Source organism: Manis pentadactyla, chromosome 7 (genome assembly GCF_030020395.1).
Source record: "Manis pentadactyla isolate mManPen7 chromosome 7, mManPen7.hap1, whole genome shotgun sequence".
Classification (NCBI taxonomy): domain Eukaryota; kingdom Metazoa; phylum Chordata; class Mammalia; order Pholidota; family Manidae; genus Manis; species Manis pentadactyla.
The window spans coordinates 117,299,556-117,319,115 of record NC_080025.1 but is presented as its reverse complement, the minus strand read 5'-3'; the positions used below and the strand labels follow the sequence as shown (position 1 = coordinate 117,319,115).

At 33.7% G+C, this 19,560-nt stretch overlaps 1 protein-coding gene across 2 annotated transcripts in view; it reads left to right on the top strand.

The window, feature by feature from the left end:
* ASZ1 (ankyrin repeat, SAM and basic leucine zipper domain containing 1) overlaps nucleotides 1-19,560 on the top strand; it is a 90,497-nt gene that overhangs the window by 35,551 nt on the left and 35,386 nt on the right. For both annotated transcript variants that reach the window (XM_036905688.2, XM_036905687.2), the window contains 2 exons: nucleotides 1,284-1,406; nucleotides 3,260-3,371. In XM_036905688.2, coding sequence (XP_036761583.1) covers nucleotides 1,284-1,406; nucleotides 3,260-3,371 — 235 coding nt within the window. The remainder of the gene's footprint in view (nucleotides 1-1,283; nucleotides 1,407-3,259; nucleotides 3,372-19,560) is intronic.

Below are 19,560 nucleotides of genomic sequence, written 5' to 3'. Positions count from 1 at the left end.
CAGTGGAACTTGAATCTGTAATTGAAAAATGAAATTCAATAAAATTTGAATAATTGAAAGAGGCCTAATATGAACACATGCAGGAGGGTGCATAGTGTTAGGTGGGATGGAATAGGCAGAAATTTGTTTTAGAAAAGAGTTTTCCTTCGGAGTGGTGAGACTAGGTGCAATGAAGTAATGGAGGCTCCTGAAGGATTAGGGCCTGAAAAGAGCCTCCTTGTAAAATAGTTAGTCAACCTTTTAAACTTTGTTTTTAATTACAAAAATTTTTTAAGTTATTTTTTAAAAAACAGTAGTAAATACATAGATGTAAGTACAAAGATACCTTTGTCAGATGACTCCAAAGATTTGTACCATTAATGGTTTAAGAATTTTAAGATCAGCTGGCTCTCATCCTTTCTTAACAATTATCTATCCCTTCCTACCACATTCTGGGTATTGGTAATTTAAAGCTTTACCCTACCTCTCATCTGTCCTTATTCTAGCTCACTGTTTGTCATTCATTTGTCCAAGGCAGAACCTGATAGTCATTTTTGGCTTGTTCTTTTCCATCACTCCTTCTCCTCAAAGCAATTTTAAATTCTGATGACCCTGCCTTTGGAATGTCCTTTTATATTCCTTTTTCCCTTTCTCAGTTGCTCTTGCTACCCCTTTTACATAGACTTCTAGCCTCATAACTGGTCTCCCTACCTTCTGTCCCACTCTGAACAGTGGACCTGTGTTGTCTTTATAATACATGTATACTGAATTCAGTCCTTGGATCACTAAGTACAGTCTGTATGTCTTAACAGAGCTTTCATAATCTAACCCTAACCTACCTTTTTAGCCCCATGTTTGGCCACTCACCCATGGATGAGTTTTGCATTAAAGAAGTTGAGGGAATCTCAGGAATGTATGTAGTGTTTGTCACCATAGAGATGTATAATATTCTAATTAAAAAGACATTTTACCTCTGTGACACCTTTTCTGACTCCCCTAGAGAGAAAGAGGTAGCATGTAAAACCTGTTATAACATAGATATTTTATATAATATGTGATAAAATTTTGGTCAGATCAGATCTCTTGGAGCACCATGCCTATGCTGAAACTGAAATGAACTGACTTTATTAAAGTCCAGATATAACTTTTTAATTTTGCTGAAGCCATTATTACCAAAATATTCCCTTCTCTTATAAAGTTCGTGGTGTATGTTACTGTGCACAGTAATTTTAGCATATTAGGATAACTGATTTTTTTTATTTTGGTGGGGGAAGCTATTAAAATCTTTGTTTTTATATTGACAGGCATCAGTGTGGATTCCAGCTTTCAGTATGGATGGACTCCCCTCATGTATGCCGCTAGCATTTCCAATGCAGAGCTGGTTCAGGTTCTTTTGGACAGAGGTGCTAATGCAAGCTTTAATAAGGGTAAGATGTTTTAAACATTTATAATATGTGAATATTTACTTTGTATATTTCTTTGTTTAGAAGCCTAATTCTGTTTCAGGATGGTGATATATACTTCCCTGCTCTGTTTTCATATATTCACTTTAAAATATACCTTTGTCCTGAAAAAAAATAAATAAGGGTAAAATGTTTGAGGTAACATAACTGATTATGTTAACTGTAATTTTCTTGATTCCCAGCTGTTATTTGCAGCTATTATGCAAAGTGAAAAGAATTAAAGCAGTTAAAAAAAAAACCTTCCTATTAGTTTTATTATGTAATTAGCACACAAAATCAAACTAGAAACCATGGATTTTTTTTGGAAAAACTCTTTTTCCAAAGAGGTAGATTCCATTTATATTGTCTCTATAACTTGGTTATGTTATTATATACCTTTAACTTCTATGCTAGAAGGCTTGGGTTATTTTTAAAGGGAAACCAGTCTTAAGAATTTAAAACTCAACTCTGAATTATATTAGTTAAACTTCTTTCAAAGATAGTTTGTCGACTCCATACTGTTTCTGTCTTTGTTATTAAATAATTTCTACTCAGTACTGCTTTGAGTGCTTTTGAAAAATAAGAATATATGTGTAAATCCAGTTTAATTATTATTACTGAATTACTGATTACTTTTTAATAACATGCTTTCAATAGGCAATTAAATTCTTTTCATAATTCAGGTATAGGTTTCATTTTGGAATTAATTTTCACATTACTTTTGTTCCTATATTAGGTATTTATAAAACTACTTCTATTCTGTTTTCTTATATATATATATTTCATATAAATTCCTGTCTCATTGACAGTTTTATTTTTAATCTGCTGCTGTGACAGGTTTCTCTTTTTATTACATAATTTTAAAATATCCAAATGAGAGCTATACTTAAGAATGAGATTTTTGAAAGTGTATAAAATACTCTGTTCAAAAAAATTGATTAACAGTTTTCTTTCTCTGCTTCTTGTAATGAAAGGAATACCTTAATATTATTAAATACTTTACATTTTTCACAGCATGTTCACATAAATTCTTTCTTGTATCCCACAATATCCATTAGGTAAGGAGGACAGATACTATCCTATCTATAATTCAGGTCTCCTGAGATATTAATGTATCACTGGAGTCACAGTTTATCAGTGGTAGAACGAGCACTTAGAATCCTTAGACTCAATCAGTATTGAACCACTAATATAAACTATGGCTGCCATGACCTATTTTGAATTCTCTAGTTGTTACTTGAGAAATGTTTTTGTGTTTCTATCTTCTCTGATCTCTGCTGCTGCCATAGGAATTCGGGAAGGAAGAGTTTTAGGGAACAGGGTGAGCTCAGATAGATCCAAGTAGACAGGGACTGAAAAGAAGCCAGTAGATGTAGCAGTTAGGTCATTTTCACAAGGATGGTTTGGATATAAACCAGATCTCAGTGAGCTGTCAAGTGAGTGAGAAGTAAGGAAGTTAAATCTGAGAATATCAATCTTTATTTTTCAACCATGAGTTCAGCAAGGCAAATTTTAAGCAACCCGAAACTGTCCAGCTCCAGGCAGTAACATCTTTACACAGAGTCCATGCTCTGAACCACTTCCCTATTCTCTGAAGAAATGGGAATAGGGTAAGGAAATTAAAAAATGAACTGTAAGTATACTTTCAGGGTTAAGGCAGTTCATCCTTGGCCTCATTTTTTGGTTGAGGAAGACAAGTTATCTACTAAGAGCAAGAGATTTGAGAATAGGTTATAGAATTTTAGGAGTGCACTAAATATTTAGAATCTTTTGAATAGTAAAATAAGTCAGATACACTTCTTGATGTGGGTTTTTCCTCACTTTTCTATTCACTATAGATAAACAGACTATTTTGATAACTGCAATTTCTGCTTATGGCTCAGAGGAACAGATTTTAAAGTGTGTAGAACTACTACTTTCAAGAAATGCTGATCCAAATGTTGCTTGTAGGTAAGAGCCTTACTGTGTTCAAAAAGTGATGGATATTTTTCTTTGATTATCAGCCTACTAAACATTTGATAGAATGTTTTTAAATCATAAACAATGTGTGTTTACTTGGCCATATAGTTGATGAATGAAAACAGGTCATAAGTCACGGTTCCAATAATATAAGTTTATCAAAGGAAGGGCATATCATGAAGGGACTCATTCAACTTTTAGGTTTAGAGAATTGTTCTAAGAATTTGAAATGAGAGGGACAATAAACTGTACCATTTCCTGTGAATCATATACTCAAAGAATATAACTGAGCAAAATAGTAAAGCCTGTTAACTTGTTCTGTCTGTATAACACACTGAACAGTTTTACACAAATACTTAGAATTCCAAAATAATGTATCAAAATATTCTCATTTTTCTAAGGCTTTTCCAATTAATTGTTATATCATATATGTAATAGTGCCTAGATCCATACATAGAAAACAAGCAGTAAACATATCTTCCATCTGTTGAAATGTCAGTAATTTTTTAGAAATCAGATTGTTTAAAATTTCTATCACTGACTTCCTTCTTGTCTGCCTCCATCTTCTGTTATATATCTGTCTGTTTTATTTAATCTTCAAAATGAAAAGAATAGGAAGTAGCCCAGCCAACAGGAATATGTCTAGTGTGAATAGAACTCAATATTCTATGATCTAGTGCCTAATATATAGAAATCATCATTCTTAACTCTAGTTTTTTCTGATTTAGCTTAGTTTCTGGGACACTTGGCAGCTTTAAATAATTCCCAGATCTTTTCTGAGAGGCAAAGATTTTGATTAGTAGAGTGGTTCTGAAGCAAGGTCTGTTTTGTCTCCCAGTGCACATTTGACAATGTCCAGAGACAGTTTTGATTGTCACACCTGGGAGATGCTACTGGTGTAGAGATGTGCTATGGGCATAATGAATGGAGGCCAGGGATGCTGCTGATCATAGGACAGCCCCTCAAACCAAATAATTACCATCCCAAAACATCAACACTGCCAAGGTTGAGAAATCCAGTGTGAGAAAAGTCAAGCCTTATAGAGTGGACAATCAGTATTTAACAAATGAGTATTTAGAAAGAACTGGGAAATAAACCACCTGAAAAATTTTTAGCAAGTCAATTCACAGGAGCTTTTATTCTGTCATCCATGGTATAATCCCAAACTAGGTATAGCTTTTGGATTTGCACCTTGAATTGGGAGCTCCAGGATACCTAGCTGAAGTGAACTTCAACTGGTACTGTAATTTTGATTTGTACCTTTAGAAGTGGCTTATGATAAAATTTCTTCCCTGAGTTCAATGGAAAATTATCTTTTGCTGGTGTTCTTCAATTTTTTTTTTTTTTTTACCATTTCTGCAAGGTATTATAGATAGCAAAGTCTTTACCCTCCCAATCATGTATTGTCTTCTAAACACACTGAAGGAGAAGTCAAGTAAGCCAGTGTCATATGTTCTAGTATTCTGCTTCCTTAAGAACTAGAGGGTATCTTTCAGATACATAGAATATATCTGGGAAAAATTCCATTTGAATTAAAATAACACAAAGTTAGCATGTCAAACTAGAACTATAAGGCAGCCTCACTATTCAAAACAAAAGAACGTAGAAAAGCTGATGAATTTGAAATTGCGTAAGATTAGGTTGGTATGTACTCAACTAAAATAGAGTTTTACAGCATGGTTGAAGAAAACAGCAATTGTATCTTACAAATGTGAGAAATGCCTGAAAAACTATTCAACTGCTTTTATTTTAGTGCTCAAGGTATAAAGCAATAAAATGATTGAATTGTCATTTCTTACAGAAAATGATCTCAGTAGAGCTGAAAAGAGAATAAGTTATGGCAAATAGTGCTTTTAGGCTGCAAATTTTATAAGCAGGATAGTATTAGTGGACATATGGGGATAGCATTGTGAGTCATGTAAAAGAAAAATCTCAGGACACAAGGAAAGTGCAGTGAGAATTGGGGGGATTTTATAGATAATTAGAAACTGTGACAAAAAAATGAAACCTATTACAAAATTGGGAATTTTAGTTCCTTGTACAGAGTGCCAAAATACCAGGGATACACAAGGGAACTACTATTCAGATGTAAAGGAGAAAAACACATTTAGATCAATTTACTTTCAAGCTGATGACATAGCCTCTTTTGTTGAACAGTTCTGCTGAGAAAAATTATCTCTCAAGAAAAAGAAAAAAGATTACCTCTCAACAATTCTTCAGGGGAAGTGTTACTTCAGGCCTTAAAATATAAATGACTAGTTTTCAGGAAAGCTATATGGTCATATACCTGCCAGTTGCAAAGGAAGTTGACCTGTCACTTGTTTCTTTAAAATGAGATCAGTAGTCTTATTTTATGAAGTGAAAGTAATAGAAAAGTCTTAGAGGTCAGCCTCTGAGCTAGAGACTGAAAGCTCAGTTCCAATATATAAAGTAGCATGGAAACTCTTCTGCATTCTGTGGATGTAACTCACAACACAGGGTCTGAGTTTGCATGTAAGATGGAAAAAAGAAAAGGAGGCCTTTACCTGTATTAGAAGCAGAAGAGAATTCCAGATCTTATAATGGAAGTGAATCACTTAAGTCAGATCTACCACTTGGTTCTGTTCGCACTAAAAGTGAATAAAAACTAAAAATTAAGAGGAAACTATTAAGTTCCCTGTACGTAATAGATTAGAGGTCTTGCTGAATGGTACTGGGGAAATTCTATTATATTTTAAATTTTTTTATGGTGTATAATTTACATACAGTGAAATACTCATATTTTCAGTGTGCAACTGGGTCAGTTTAGACAAATGCATATATTAGTATAATTCACACCCCAAGATAGAACATTTCTGTCATCACAGAAAGTTCCCTTGTGCCCCTTTTCAGTGCTCTGAATCTTATTTGTACCGTTATAAATTATTTTCTGCTATTTTAAAATGTCATATAAATAGAATTATACAGTATTTATGTGTATGTCTGATTTCTTTCTCTCAGGATAAGGTTTTTAAGATTCATCATTAGTGTGTATATCAATAATTTTTTATTGCTGAGTAATATTCCATTGTGTGGATATTCTGTAATAATTATAAGAGGCATGATGAAGTCTTTATAGCCTAACAAAAATAGCTTCCCCAATACAGCAGAAATTGATTAGATTGCAAATTGAAAGAAAAGACAGAATAGTATACTGCAAGGCTTTAAAATTATTAGAAAACTTCATAGGCAGAGGTGAAAGCATGTTAAGACTGAATGCTAAGGAAGCATGAGTGCTGACAACATGGTACATGTTTCTCTGTCCCTAGCAGCTCCTGGTATTCGGTCCAAGCACCTGTAGCCAGTCCCTTGGCTTGTCTTGCCTTGTGGTTTTTCTGTCACTCCTTTTTTCCATCCTCCCCGAATCTTTGTGTTTCTTCCTCCAAAGTTTCAAAAAAAACTAGTTAAGTCCCTCCTATCCCTCTGCCTCCTTCCCCTAACCCTCTTCTCTTCCTTTTCATTTTTGAATTATTGTGGTGAAATATATAGCATGAAGTTTACCATTTTAACCATTTTTTAGTGTACAAGTTAGTGAATTTTTCAACTGTAAACGTTTGCCCCAGGCATCTGAGGCTTGCAGCATTTTTGAGTGTTGCCCACTTTTCTAGCCTGAGTTCCAAGTAAGCTAAATAGAGAAGAGCCCCTTGTGTCAGTTCTTCAGATGGCTATGACTGTCTGCTTTTCTGTTTTACCTACTGAATTGCTTTTTGGGAAATTGCATTTGGTGTGTGTTGTTTGTTTTGCTTCAGCATGCCTTTTGTTCTCACTGTATCCTCACTGTCTTTCTTCTTTTTTTTTTTTTTTACCATATTTTTGTTTTATTATGCCACATTCTGGATAATAGCTTCTAATCTGCCTTCTAGGTCATTGAATCTCATTTCACCTGCTTCTGATTTATTATTAAACTCATCAGTTGAGCTCCTAATTTCAGTTACTTTATTTCTAGAAATTGTTTGATTGTTTTAAATTTGTCAGTTTCACTTTTTATATCTTTTTGTTCCCTGAAAATATTTTCAAGCACTAAATTAAAACTTCTTCAATATAATAAACATATAGTCTAGATGTAATAGTTATAATATCTGGAATGCTTATGGGTTTGTTTCTGTTAGCAATAGTTTCTCATGCTTCTCACTCATGACTAGGTGCTAGTCATGACATTTTAAAACTTAACTTGTTTTAAAAATGAGGCCTGGGATGGTTCAGCAGAGAAGACTATTTAGGGCATGATCAGCCTAGGACACATGTAACTGAAGTTCTGGACTATTTTGGTGATGTAAATCTCAATAGCTGGTTTATCTGAGGTTCATCCTCATCCTGAAGATGTAGCCCTTGGAGTCCTAGGATAAATGTGTCTTGAGTATGGTTTAGTAAAACTAAGCTTTGTATATACATAGGCCCAGAGCTTTGAATTTTGTTCTCTTGATGTTTTCTGACACCAAAACCACATTTTCCCATTGGGTTCTTCTGGACTGTCAAACACCTTTAAGGCAAAAGCAACTGCAAATGCTGAGTTTATCTCTTTGTCGGTTTTTGCCATCAAGATTTTGGTTCAGTAGTTCTTCCATATCTTATTAGTTCTTCAGTGTTTAAGAAATTAAAAAAATTTTTTCATCTAGCTGTTTTAGATGCCTTCAAAATTTTGGTATAATCATCTGGCATGCTATTATTGGAAGTAGAAATCATAATCTACATTTTTTAATTGTTTTCTTACTTAGATATCTTCTGTTAGCTCTTTAATTCTTTGTATTCCATGCAGACTATTTTTTTTCTTGTTGAAAGTAACATTGATTTAATATCAAATGATCAGCTTTCTATATTACAAATTATATGCCTTATTCTTTTATTATTTTTCCTTTATTTTAAAAATTATTTTTCCTCCTAGGGAACTAATGATAAAAAACTGACAAATTGAAAGCCATTTTTAAATTTTCATGAATCACATCTTGTGTTTCTCTTGCTCCTGACAATACTTAGCACAGTATACTGTATCTAGCAAATACAGGAATTATATACTAGTTTATTTATATTAGCTTTAAAATTTGTTTCTGGAGCTAGGGTTTTTATTTTGTTTTTAAATGAACGTTTATTGATTGTTTCCTATATACCGGGAACTGTGTTAATTGCTCTTAAATGTGTTATCTAATCCTTATAATTTATTGGTAGATAGTATATTATTTTTCCAGAATGGGAAACTGCTACTCATGTATTTAGAAGTTTAATTGTAGCTGAGATTTGATAAGGGAATTTACAACATTTCAGTCCTAATAGGATCCATGTCTGGGATGTAATTATATTCTCCAGTTTGTCTATATATATAGAATTTTTCAACACAACCGGTTTAAACAGCATGCCTTTACTGATTGTTGCAGAACACACATTTGTGTTAAACTGCCTTATATCTTTGGGATTTTCTTCCTCTTTTTCCCTATATTATTGTAGATAGTTGAATACTGTGAATTGAAAACTCCACAGATTGCAAAAGGAGTCAGGTGAACAGAAAAATATTACCACTTTAATTCAGCCTAATCATATTTGGCCCCAAAACAAGGTGGCCTGTGATCAAATTAACTAGAACCTGGCAGTTGTGCCATAGTATGGATTTACTTTTCATTGTTCTTTTTATATTGATAACACAGTAACAAATGACGTTATATTAAAGTTTGAAAGGTCTCAGATCATTGGATACATGATAAAATTTGAAACCCTCTTCAATCTAGTCTTAAATTTAGAGGTGATATTTTTATTGTTAGACTAACAATAAGCTTTCAAAAAGTACATATAATTTACATTTCTGTTTTTTAGGAATTGTGTGGGTTCTTTTCCCAATTTACTGAAACATTTTCTTATATTAAAAAAAGATATATTTTCTTTACATTTAGAAGGCAGTTTTTCTGGCACAGGAGTTTGTTATATTCAGATTACTCAGTAATGAGATAAGGGTTTATAAAATGATGTGGCATTTTAATTTCAACATGTTTTATTACAGTTGATAAGATAGCACACATTAATAATATACAAGGTTTTGACGTAATCATTATGTGATTGTTAACTTGTTGAATGTTATTACCTGTTTTAATAGAAAAAAAATACTCTGGGAAAAATGTTGCTTTCTCAATATAAATTAGGTTGTAAATGTCACTGAAGCAGTTTGGTGGATTGAGGTGCAATTTAGAGTTATATATATTAACTTGTGTTCTAGTTGTGAATGAATATATAACATATCTTTGCTCTGAAAACAGGCTGAAGTCACAAAAATATTTTCAGAAGGAATTTTTTTAAATAGCTTATTTAGGAAACATTACTAGAAACTGTTATTTTGTGATTTCTTTTCTTCCTGTTTTTTAAAATAAATTTCCTATTCATAGCCCATGATCATTTTTTTATTTACCTATCTTTTCCTTATCTACATTTAGGAGCTGATTTTATCAGTTAGTGGTTCTACATGTATGCAAACAGTGGCATTATTTCAGTGTTACCTGGCCTATTTAAGCATAGCATTAATATAGCTATTCATATACCTGGAAAATTACTTGGTCCTTTTGAAAGCACAGAATGGAGAAAATAGAAGTGAGAAGAGGTAGTTGATGAAAGCCTTTGACACTAATCCAAATTTTGACTTGACTTGGTCTTATTGGTGTCTAGCACCAATGGTAAATCGTATGCTTGGCTACTAAAGTTTCCACCTGGAAGGGACCCATGGCCTTTCTTCTATTTTATTGTGAACATACAGTCATACCTTACTTCAAGGGAGTAGGGAAGTACAGTTTTAGTGTGTTCACAGAAGGAAAATCAGCAGTAATTTGTGGACAGCCCTGATGATTTACCATGTCCTAATGTATTACTAAATATATTTTTGTGGTCACAATAACTATAATTACTATTTATGCTTAAAACAATAATTAATTTTGAATTTTGGACATAAACTTGTACCAAGAAAGAATTGGTATTTATCTCAAACTTTTTCATCCATTTTTATGTATATCTTGTCCTTTATTCTTTCTCTGTAAAATTTCAAATTCATGGCAGTTTTAATATTTATACTCCCTTCTTAGGGGCTACTTTAATAGCCTCCTAACTGATATTTTTTACTGCATTATTTCTGAACTTACGCTGTTAACTGTAAAAACACTTCTTTTTGACAATTAGATGAAATCCAATCCCTCCATAATTTGATCCCACCTTATTTACTTCCACTACTCCCTAATGTCTAACTTGTATTTCATTTTTACAGTCTGAACACTGTTTCTCAGATACATGGTCATTCCGGCCTCTGGTTTTGCTTTAATTTGGAACATCCTTTCCCCTAGCTGTGCATTAAATTATGCCTTCAAGGGCTAGATTAATCACCTAGTAAGCTTTCCTATGTATTATAAGCCCATAAGAATGCGTTTTTTGTTCAGAAACTATGATTTGGGGTGGGTGATTATCTGGTTTAGCACATTTTTATACATCTCGTGTCATTCTCTTGTTTTCATGCATGAAAGTCTTGATTTCATTGTGAGCCACTTGACTACCACACTTACTTTTTTATTCTGTCACAATTCTTTCATGTGACATTTATAAAATTCTTACTGAATTTAATAGACTTGAAATAGAATGATCATTTGTTTGTATTAGCAAAATTTAACAGTAACATACAATTTAGAAAGTAATTAATATATTTCATCCATTTATACCACAGAAAGTATGAAGCATGACTTTGAAACTGAAGATCTGGGTCCAAATACTATCTCAACAATTTGTGCAAGCTAATATAACTACTAAGTCTTCTTGAAGTCTTTGAGGCTCAGTTTGTTCAGTGATTGATAGATGTGATACTTAACGAGTTGGAAGGATGGCTAAGAGAATTAAATTAATGAATGTAAAAGTACTTAATATGCTGCTATTTCATAGTAGGTGCTTACAAAATATTACATTTACTTAAATTGATAATATTTCCTGTACTGATTATGAGCCATGATTCCTAAAATGCATATTTGTGATGAATAAAATTAAGTATATATACTTTTCCATAAACATTATCATTTAAATAAAATACACATAAATGCATAAGTTGTTTTGAGTGGACATTAAAATGATTAACTATTTCAATATGAAAAATACCTGGATGATTATTGCACTGGGTCAGAAGTAAAGGAGAGCTGGGGATATGGAAAGAGTAGATATAAACTATCCTTTCTAATGGCTTAGCAAGAAAGAGGGAAGAGATATAGGGATGCTGGCTAAATGAGAATGCCAAATACATTATTGACTAAAACAGTCCTTCAACTCTGTTCTAACTGCTGAGAGAATAAAATTTTTCTTTTAATGAAGCTAGAGTTTGCCAAACACTCCTCAAAAAGATTACCCAGGTAGTGAATATAATTGTTTCAGATGCTTTATAATTGGAAATTATAATTAATCCTCTTCAGAAGTTTGTCTTTGAACTTTGGTATTGATTAGGTTACCATGTACTTGTTCATTAAAAAATAATTTGAAATAAAAACCAACCATATGTTCCTGTGTTCTGATACACAATTTTTTCATGTATTTGCATCTCTGAAATTGGTATGCCCCCTAAAATTTGTTATGTTATAGATGCAGTGAAATATAGATTTGTTACTTACCTGTTTTAGTAGTTCCATCTTAGGTTATACTTTTTGTATTTAAAGATATCCAGTAGTACTGGAAGTCATGGAAGAAGTGAACAATGTAAAAATTATACTTTTAAGCTTTCTTTCATGATTTTATAGCTTTCAAAATTAAAATATTTTTCTCACTTAAATATGCTCAATTAAAGTATTTTCCCACCAGAGCAGGTTACTTTCTGTATATTAATGGGTTGTGCTAAAGAACTTTAGAAGGATGATTGCTGATGCAAGTAAAGCATAAGATAAAAAATGTTAATATATATTTCTCCATTATACTATCTTGCATATACATAAAGATCATATTTTCATTAATAAGCATAGTGCTACAATTATTTATCCTTTTGGAAATTTTTCTCACATTCCAAAGATGTGGCAACAACCTCATGAGTGCCTGTACATAGAAATGAGTCCATTCTTGCTGGGAAAGTTAATATCACCTATTAATATGTCTCTGTGGAACTGTGCAATAATTAGAACTTTATTCAAGAATTTGCTGGATCTTAATCTTGTCAAGATATTTTTAATATCCATTTGCACTTACTAAAGCCAATAAAAGACTTACTAAAAGTTAAGAAAATACAAAACTGCATATCAAAGCTATAATTGATACAGTCTTTGAAAAGCCATGTTTTACCTAATGATTCTAATTTTGTTTTAAATAAAATAATACATTGTGGTTAAAGGCCCCTTTGTATCCTCTCCTGTCATATTCACTTCCCATCTTTCTTTCCCAGAGACAGCCATTCTTATTTTTTTTCTACCCTGGATTAATGTTTTATTTAGTACATCATACCTAATACACTCTTAGAGTCTGAATTGTTTCACTCAACATATTTTTGAGATATGTCCATGTTTTATGTGTTAGTAGTTCACTTCTTTTTATTGCTGAGAAATATTCCAACACTTGAATATATCAGTTTTTTATTCTCCTAATTTTCTTTATGTTACTGATTTCTAGCTTCAATCCACTGTGGTCAGAGAATATACTTTATAATTTCAGATCTTTGAAATTGGTTAGGACTGTCCTTATGGCCCAGCCTACCATCATTTTTTGCAGATGTTCCGTGTGCACTAGAAAATAATGTAATTTGGCAGTAGTTGCATGTAATGGTCTATGTTTATTAATTAGACCACATTTATAAGTTCTGTTGTTTAGATCTTCTAAATGACAACTGACTTCTACATGCTTATTCTATCAGTTAATGTTATTTATATTTTGGTCAACTTTTGCTTATATGCTTTAATGTCACCATATCCCTGATGCATTGACATTTTCATATGACGTGTGCTCTTCTGTATGTTTAGTAATACTTCTTTATTATATAATATTTTGCCTAATATTCGTTTAGCTATATAAGTTTTTTTTATTTAGTATTTGTATAGTACCTCTTTTTCCATCCTTTTGCTTTCAACTTTTCTATGTGCTTTTTATTTTGAAGTAAAAAACATAGAGTTCTCCTTTTTTAATCCAGATTGATTAACAAGTTTCCTTTTAATTGAAATATTTAGTCCATTTGCATTTAGGGTACTCACTGATCTATCTGTTTCATTTACTTAATGCTCTTTTTTCCAAGACTGTTTTTGGATTAATTTTTTTCTTATTCGGTTTCCTACTTTTCTAGTTATTCATTCTGTTGTTCTTTGAGTGGCTAAAGATTATACCATATTTTCTTTACTTACTAGAGTTTATTATAAATGAGTACTTTTTACCAATTCCTAGACAATGTCAGGAATCTTAGACTATTTTAACACCATTTGCCCATCCCACCCCTGCCTTTGTACTATTATTGTCATATATCTTAAATGTATTTGTATTTTAAACCTTATGATACATTGTCATCATATCTTATTGTTGGCCATTATGTTATTATCAACTTCTATACAGTTTTACTCACACATTCATCTTTTCTGGTGCTCTTCATTTCATCCTATATTTTCATGTTTCAATCAGGGATAATTTTTCTTTTGAAAACCTTTCTTTAGTTATTTGGTGACAAAGTCTGTTATTGTTTTAAAAAAACCCTTTTTAATTCACTTTAATTTTGAAAGTTATTTTCATTTAGTATAGACTTCTAGGTGAGAAGTTACTTCCTTTTGGTATTTTAAAGCTATCATTTTTGTTGTCTCCTGGCCTTCACTGTTTCTATTGAGAGCCAGCCATTGGTCTTATTGTTGACCCTTTGAAGGTTCTGTATTTTGTCCTCTGTTTTAAATTTTCTATTTGTCTTTTGTTTTGGGTAACTTTACTATAATATCCCTAGGTATAGTTTTCTTTGGATTTATTCACTTTGGGATTCACAGAACTTTTTGAATCAGTTGTTTGATATATTTCATGAATCTGGGAAAATTTTCAACCAATATGCCTTCAAGTATTGCTTTTGCCTCATTCTCTCTGTTCTCTCCAGCTGGGATTTAGACCATTACACCCATATCACATACATCTCTGAACATTATTTTCTTTAGTTTCCATCATTTTTCCTCTCCATATTTCATCCTGGATATTTTTTTCTCCTGGCCTATCTACTAGGTTACTAATCCTCTTCTGCTAAGGCTAGCTAATCTGCTCTTAAACCCATCTATTAACTTCTTAATTTCAGTAATACTATTTTTCAGTACTAGTACTTTTGCTTGTCTCTTTTTTCTAATCAGATCTCTAATTAAATTCTTCCTTTGTCTTCAATTTTCTAGGACATATTAATCACACTTGTTTTATAAGTGTGTTTCTGATAACATCTATAGATCTGTTTTATTATCTTTCTCTTCTCTTTTGGTCACTTGATTCTGTCTCTTGAGGTACCTAGTAATTTTTTATTGAGTGCTGGATATTATGTATAAACATTTGTATAGTATGTTTACATACATGAAATACTTAATTTTCTTCTGACTGGCAGTTAAAATACTGATCTAATCAGGAATTATGATGGTTCAAGGTTGGGTTTCAGGATTACTCTATTTCATCTATAGCCCTTCAGTAGTTTTAACTTAAGCTGGAGTTGTTTACCTGAGCCATTCTCTCTTTGAAGGACATGAATGCCAAATTTTGTCTCCTTAACTTTAGGGGTATGCTGAAAGGTCTTAGCTTTTTAGCCTCTTAGCAGGTGGTTTATAGTCTTCCTCCCCACACATATTTTATATATTTTAGGAATCTGCAAATGCCTTGGAAATCAGCCCAGGAGAAGATCAATTCTGTGCAGGGTCACTTTTCTGCTATTCCCTTTTTTCCAGACTCTTAGTCCTTGAAATTCTTGGTTAGTGGCCTTAAATTACAGTTTTTATGTCTTTAGCCCCATAAGAAGGCTTAGAGGTACTGCTTTCTGCTTATGCTACCTATGATTGGTCAAATGTCTCAAGGGAAAAAGTGGCAAAGAATATAGGAATCAGCTCAACAAATGCTTCTTTTCTTCCCAGGCTCTTGGCTTCTCATATTCTGACTGTTTGGCTTTTCTACAATGCCTTCAAACATATTTTGTATATCATCAGCTTTTACAGCCTTTGTTAGGGTTGATAAAATAAAGCTACTGTGCCAGCTGGAAATGGATGTCCAATTAATAGTATTTTATCATTGTCAAAATCTATTTTATAGTTGTTTCATTAATCTCCCAGTTAAAAGCTGATTGTTTTAAACAGGCTGAGAACAGTAGATAATACTGACTGTACAGTAAAAATGTGATATGAAGACAGAACAACCATCATCCTTTGTATACAGAGAAGTGACAAATACATCATTGTGAAGGAACATTTTTTTTCCTTGTCAGATTTTGTTTCTACTTTTCCTTGTATGCCCTCTAGTGGCTGTTTTACTGAAATGAACTAACTAGAAAGATGACTAAAAGTCTATCATCCAGGGAAAAATAATTGTGACTATGGTAATATATATAAACTATTCTTTTTAACCAACTCTTGACTATTAAAAATTTTAAAGTTTTGTAGATAAAGAAAAAAACAACTTAATATCACTAGTAAGTTCAGCTGTGTTTAAACAATATATGCTAAGCACTAGGAGATACAAGGTAAGAGGCCCAGTCCCTACCTCAAGAATTTGACCGTACAGTAGATGAGATTACAAGACTACAGGCTTTTTATAACATAGTGAGATTAGAGTTAGTAGAGGGTGCCTCTGGAAATAGAAATTGGGAGAACTTAACTAAGATAAAGGTGACAAGTGGAAGCTTTCTGGTGGTTTATCTTTTGAACTGAAGTTAGAAGAATCAATAAGAGTTAGCCAACTGAAGATGGCAGAAAATACTCAATCTAGAGGGAAGTTCATGTCCAGGCTAAAGAGGATAAGAGAACATGTTTCATTTAGGGGATTGTATTTCAGATGATATTACAGTAGAAAATGAGCTAGAATTTGACAGTAGCTAGGTGATAGCCCATATAATCCATGCTAAGAAATATGAATTTCATCCTAAAAGCTATTGAACAACTTTGAGACTGGTCATATTAATATTTTATAAAGGTTAATCTGACAGCAGGTTGAGGATGAATTGGAGCCAGAAGGGCCAGTTAAAAAGCTATTGTTCTTCCCAAAGCTATGGACTATAGATTCATAATTGAATATAGCAAGTCATTTTGCCTGAATTTGAAGAACATTAGTTCTCAAGATAGGTTTCAAAATTGATTTTTATTTAAAATTTTGATCATAAAGGATTCCTGTTAAATTTTTTTAAATTTGTAACTTAGAAAGTAAAAGTCTGTGTTTTCCTGCTCTCTAGCAATTTGGTATTTCCTGCTCTCTAGCAGGTTGGTGTGTATTATTTCAGAATCTCTCCCAGGTGCTAGCATTTTTCTTTCACTTTCCTTTGTTTTTAAATGGAATTATATACTGTATACTATATTGCAGTTGGCTTTTTTACCTGAACAGTGTTTCATGGACACTGTACTGCCAGTACATATAGATATAATTCTCTTTTTATAATGGCTGCATAATATTCCAGTGTATGGATGTGATACCACTACTTAGTGTAACAGGTTATTAAAGAACATTTGGATTGTTTTCAGGTTTTTAGTGTCAGAAAATGTGCTACAGTGAACATCTCTGGCAACTTGAGTTTGTTTTCTGTAGAACGCATTCCTAAAGTGGAGTTATTACTCAAAATATATATATATTTAGAATTGTGATTGGTACTGCCAAATTGTCTTCTGAAAAAGTTGAACTACTTCATACTATCTCCAACAGTATTTGAGAAAACCTACACAGTGTTTTCACTGGATATTTTTCATAGCCTAAACTTTCCAATCTGATTTGTACATAATGATACTTTAGTTTGCATGCTTTTCAAAATATTTAACTTGATTAGTGTTACACATATTTGTTGTTTATAGTTCTTTGCCTATTAATTGCCTGTGACCTTTGCCATTTTTCTATTAGATGGTCCACATATTCCTTATTATTTATAAGATCTTTCTTGTGAATTAGATCATTTAGCTTTTCATTGTTATACACATTGAAGATGTTATTTCTACATTGTTTTTTGTTTAGTTATGCTATTTTTTATTTTTATTTTTTTACTTTTTATGTTGTGATTTTTATCTGTTGAGAAACTTTGTTCAGAAAGCTAACTTTCTGGGCTCAGAGAGTTTAACAGGTTATTTCGTTTAAACTTCCAAGGAAGAGATTACAGTGATACAATTTAAGTAGTTTCAGAGGACTAAAAAGAAGCCTTTCAGTTGTTTTTTTTTTTATAAAACACATGTAACTTGGAGCCAAGATGGTGGCATGAGTAGGACAGTGGGAATCTCCTCCCAAAAACATATATATTTTTAAAAATACAACAAATACAACTAATCCTAAAAGACCAGAAGACACAGGACAACAGCCAGACTACATCCACACCTGCAAGAGCCCAGCGCCTGGTGAAAGGGGTAAGATACAACCCCCGGACCGTGGGACCCGAGTGCCCCTCCCCCCAGCTCCCGGCGGGAGGGAGAGGAGTCAGAGCAGGGAGGGAGAGGGAGCCCAGGACTGCTAAACACCCAGCCCCAGCCATCCGCACCAGAGCGCAGACACACAGTGCATGCGTGGAGTGCTGTAAACTAGGGAAACAGGACAGCAAGACCTTTGAGCGGGTCCCGAAGCTGGCGCCCCTGTGACAAAGAAAAGCGAGTGCTTTTTGAAAGTCTTAAAGGGACAGGGATGCGACAGCTGGACAGAAACATCCCAGGTCACAGTCCAGCAGCTGGAAAGTCCAGGGAACTCCAGGCGCACTAACCCCCTGGGCAACAGCTCTGAAACCCCTCACAGAGGTAAACAGCCAAACAGCCCCCAGACCATTACCCCTCCGGGGCACGGCCATAGAAGAGCAGTGCCTGAGTCTGGCCACGCCGTCAGCAAGGGAGCTTCCTCAATACCAGCCGGGCAAGACACAGAGACCCAGTCTACACACAAGTACCCAACACAAGCCACTAGGGGTCGCAGTTGTCCCAGTAAAGAAAGCCCAGGAGCAAGTGGAAAGTTTGGCTCTCCCAGCTGACAGTCAATAGCACCTATCAACATGAAAAGGCAAAAAAATATGATCCAGACAAGACTAACCCAGACAGCTTCAGCATCTGCTACATCTTCCCCTGAGAAGGAAACTGGGGAGATAGATTTAACCAGTCTTCCTGAAAAAGAATTCAAAACACAAGTCATAACCATGCTGATGGACTTGCAGAGAAATATGCAAGAACTAAGGAGGGAGAATACAGAAATAAAACAAGCTCTGGAAGGACTTCAAAACAGAATGGACGAGATGCAAGAGACCATTAATGGACTAGAAAACAGAACAGGAACGCAGAGAAGCTGATGCAGAGAGAGATAAAAGGATCTCCAGGAATGAAAGAATTTTAAGAGAGCTGAGTGACCAATGGAAACAGAACAATATCCGCATTATAGGGGTACCAGAAGAAGAGGAGAGAGAAAAAGGGATAGAAAGTGTCTTTGAAGAAATAACTGCTGAAAACTTCCCCAAACTAGGGGAGGAAATGGCCTCTCAGACCACAGAGGTACACAGAACTCCCATGACAAGGGATCCAAGGAGGGCAACACCAAGACACATAACAATTAAAATGGCAAAGATCAAAGACAAGGACAAAGTATTAAAGGCAGCTAGAGAGAAAAAAAAGGTTACCTACAAAGGAAAACCCATCAGGCTATCATCAGACCTCTCAACAGAAACCCTACAGGCCAGAAGAGAATGGCATGATATACTTAATGCAATGAAACAGAAGGGCCTCGAACCAAGATTACTGTATCCAGCACGATTATCATTTAAATATGAAGGAGGGATTAAACAATTCCCAGATAAGCAAAAGTTAAGGGAATTTGCCTCCCACAAACCACCTCTACAGGGCATCTTACAGGGACTGCTCTAGATGGGAGCACTCCTAAAAAGAGCACAGAACAAAACACCCAACATAGGAAGAAGGGAGGAGGAGGAATAAGAAGGGAGAGAAATAAAGAATCATCAGACCGTGTTTATAATAGCTCAATAAGCGAGTTAAGTTAGACAGTAAGATAGTAAAGAAGCTAACCCTAAACCTTTGGTAACCAC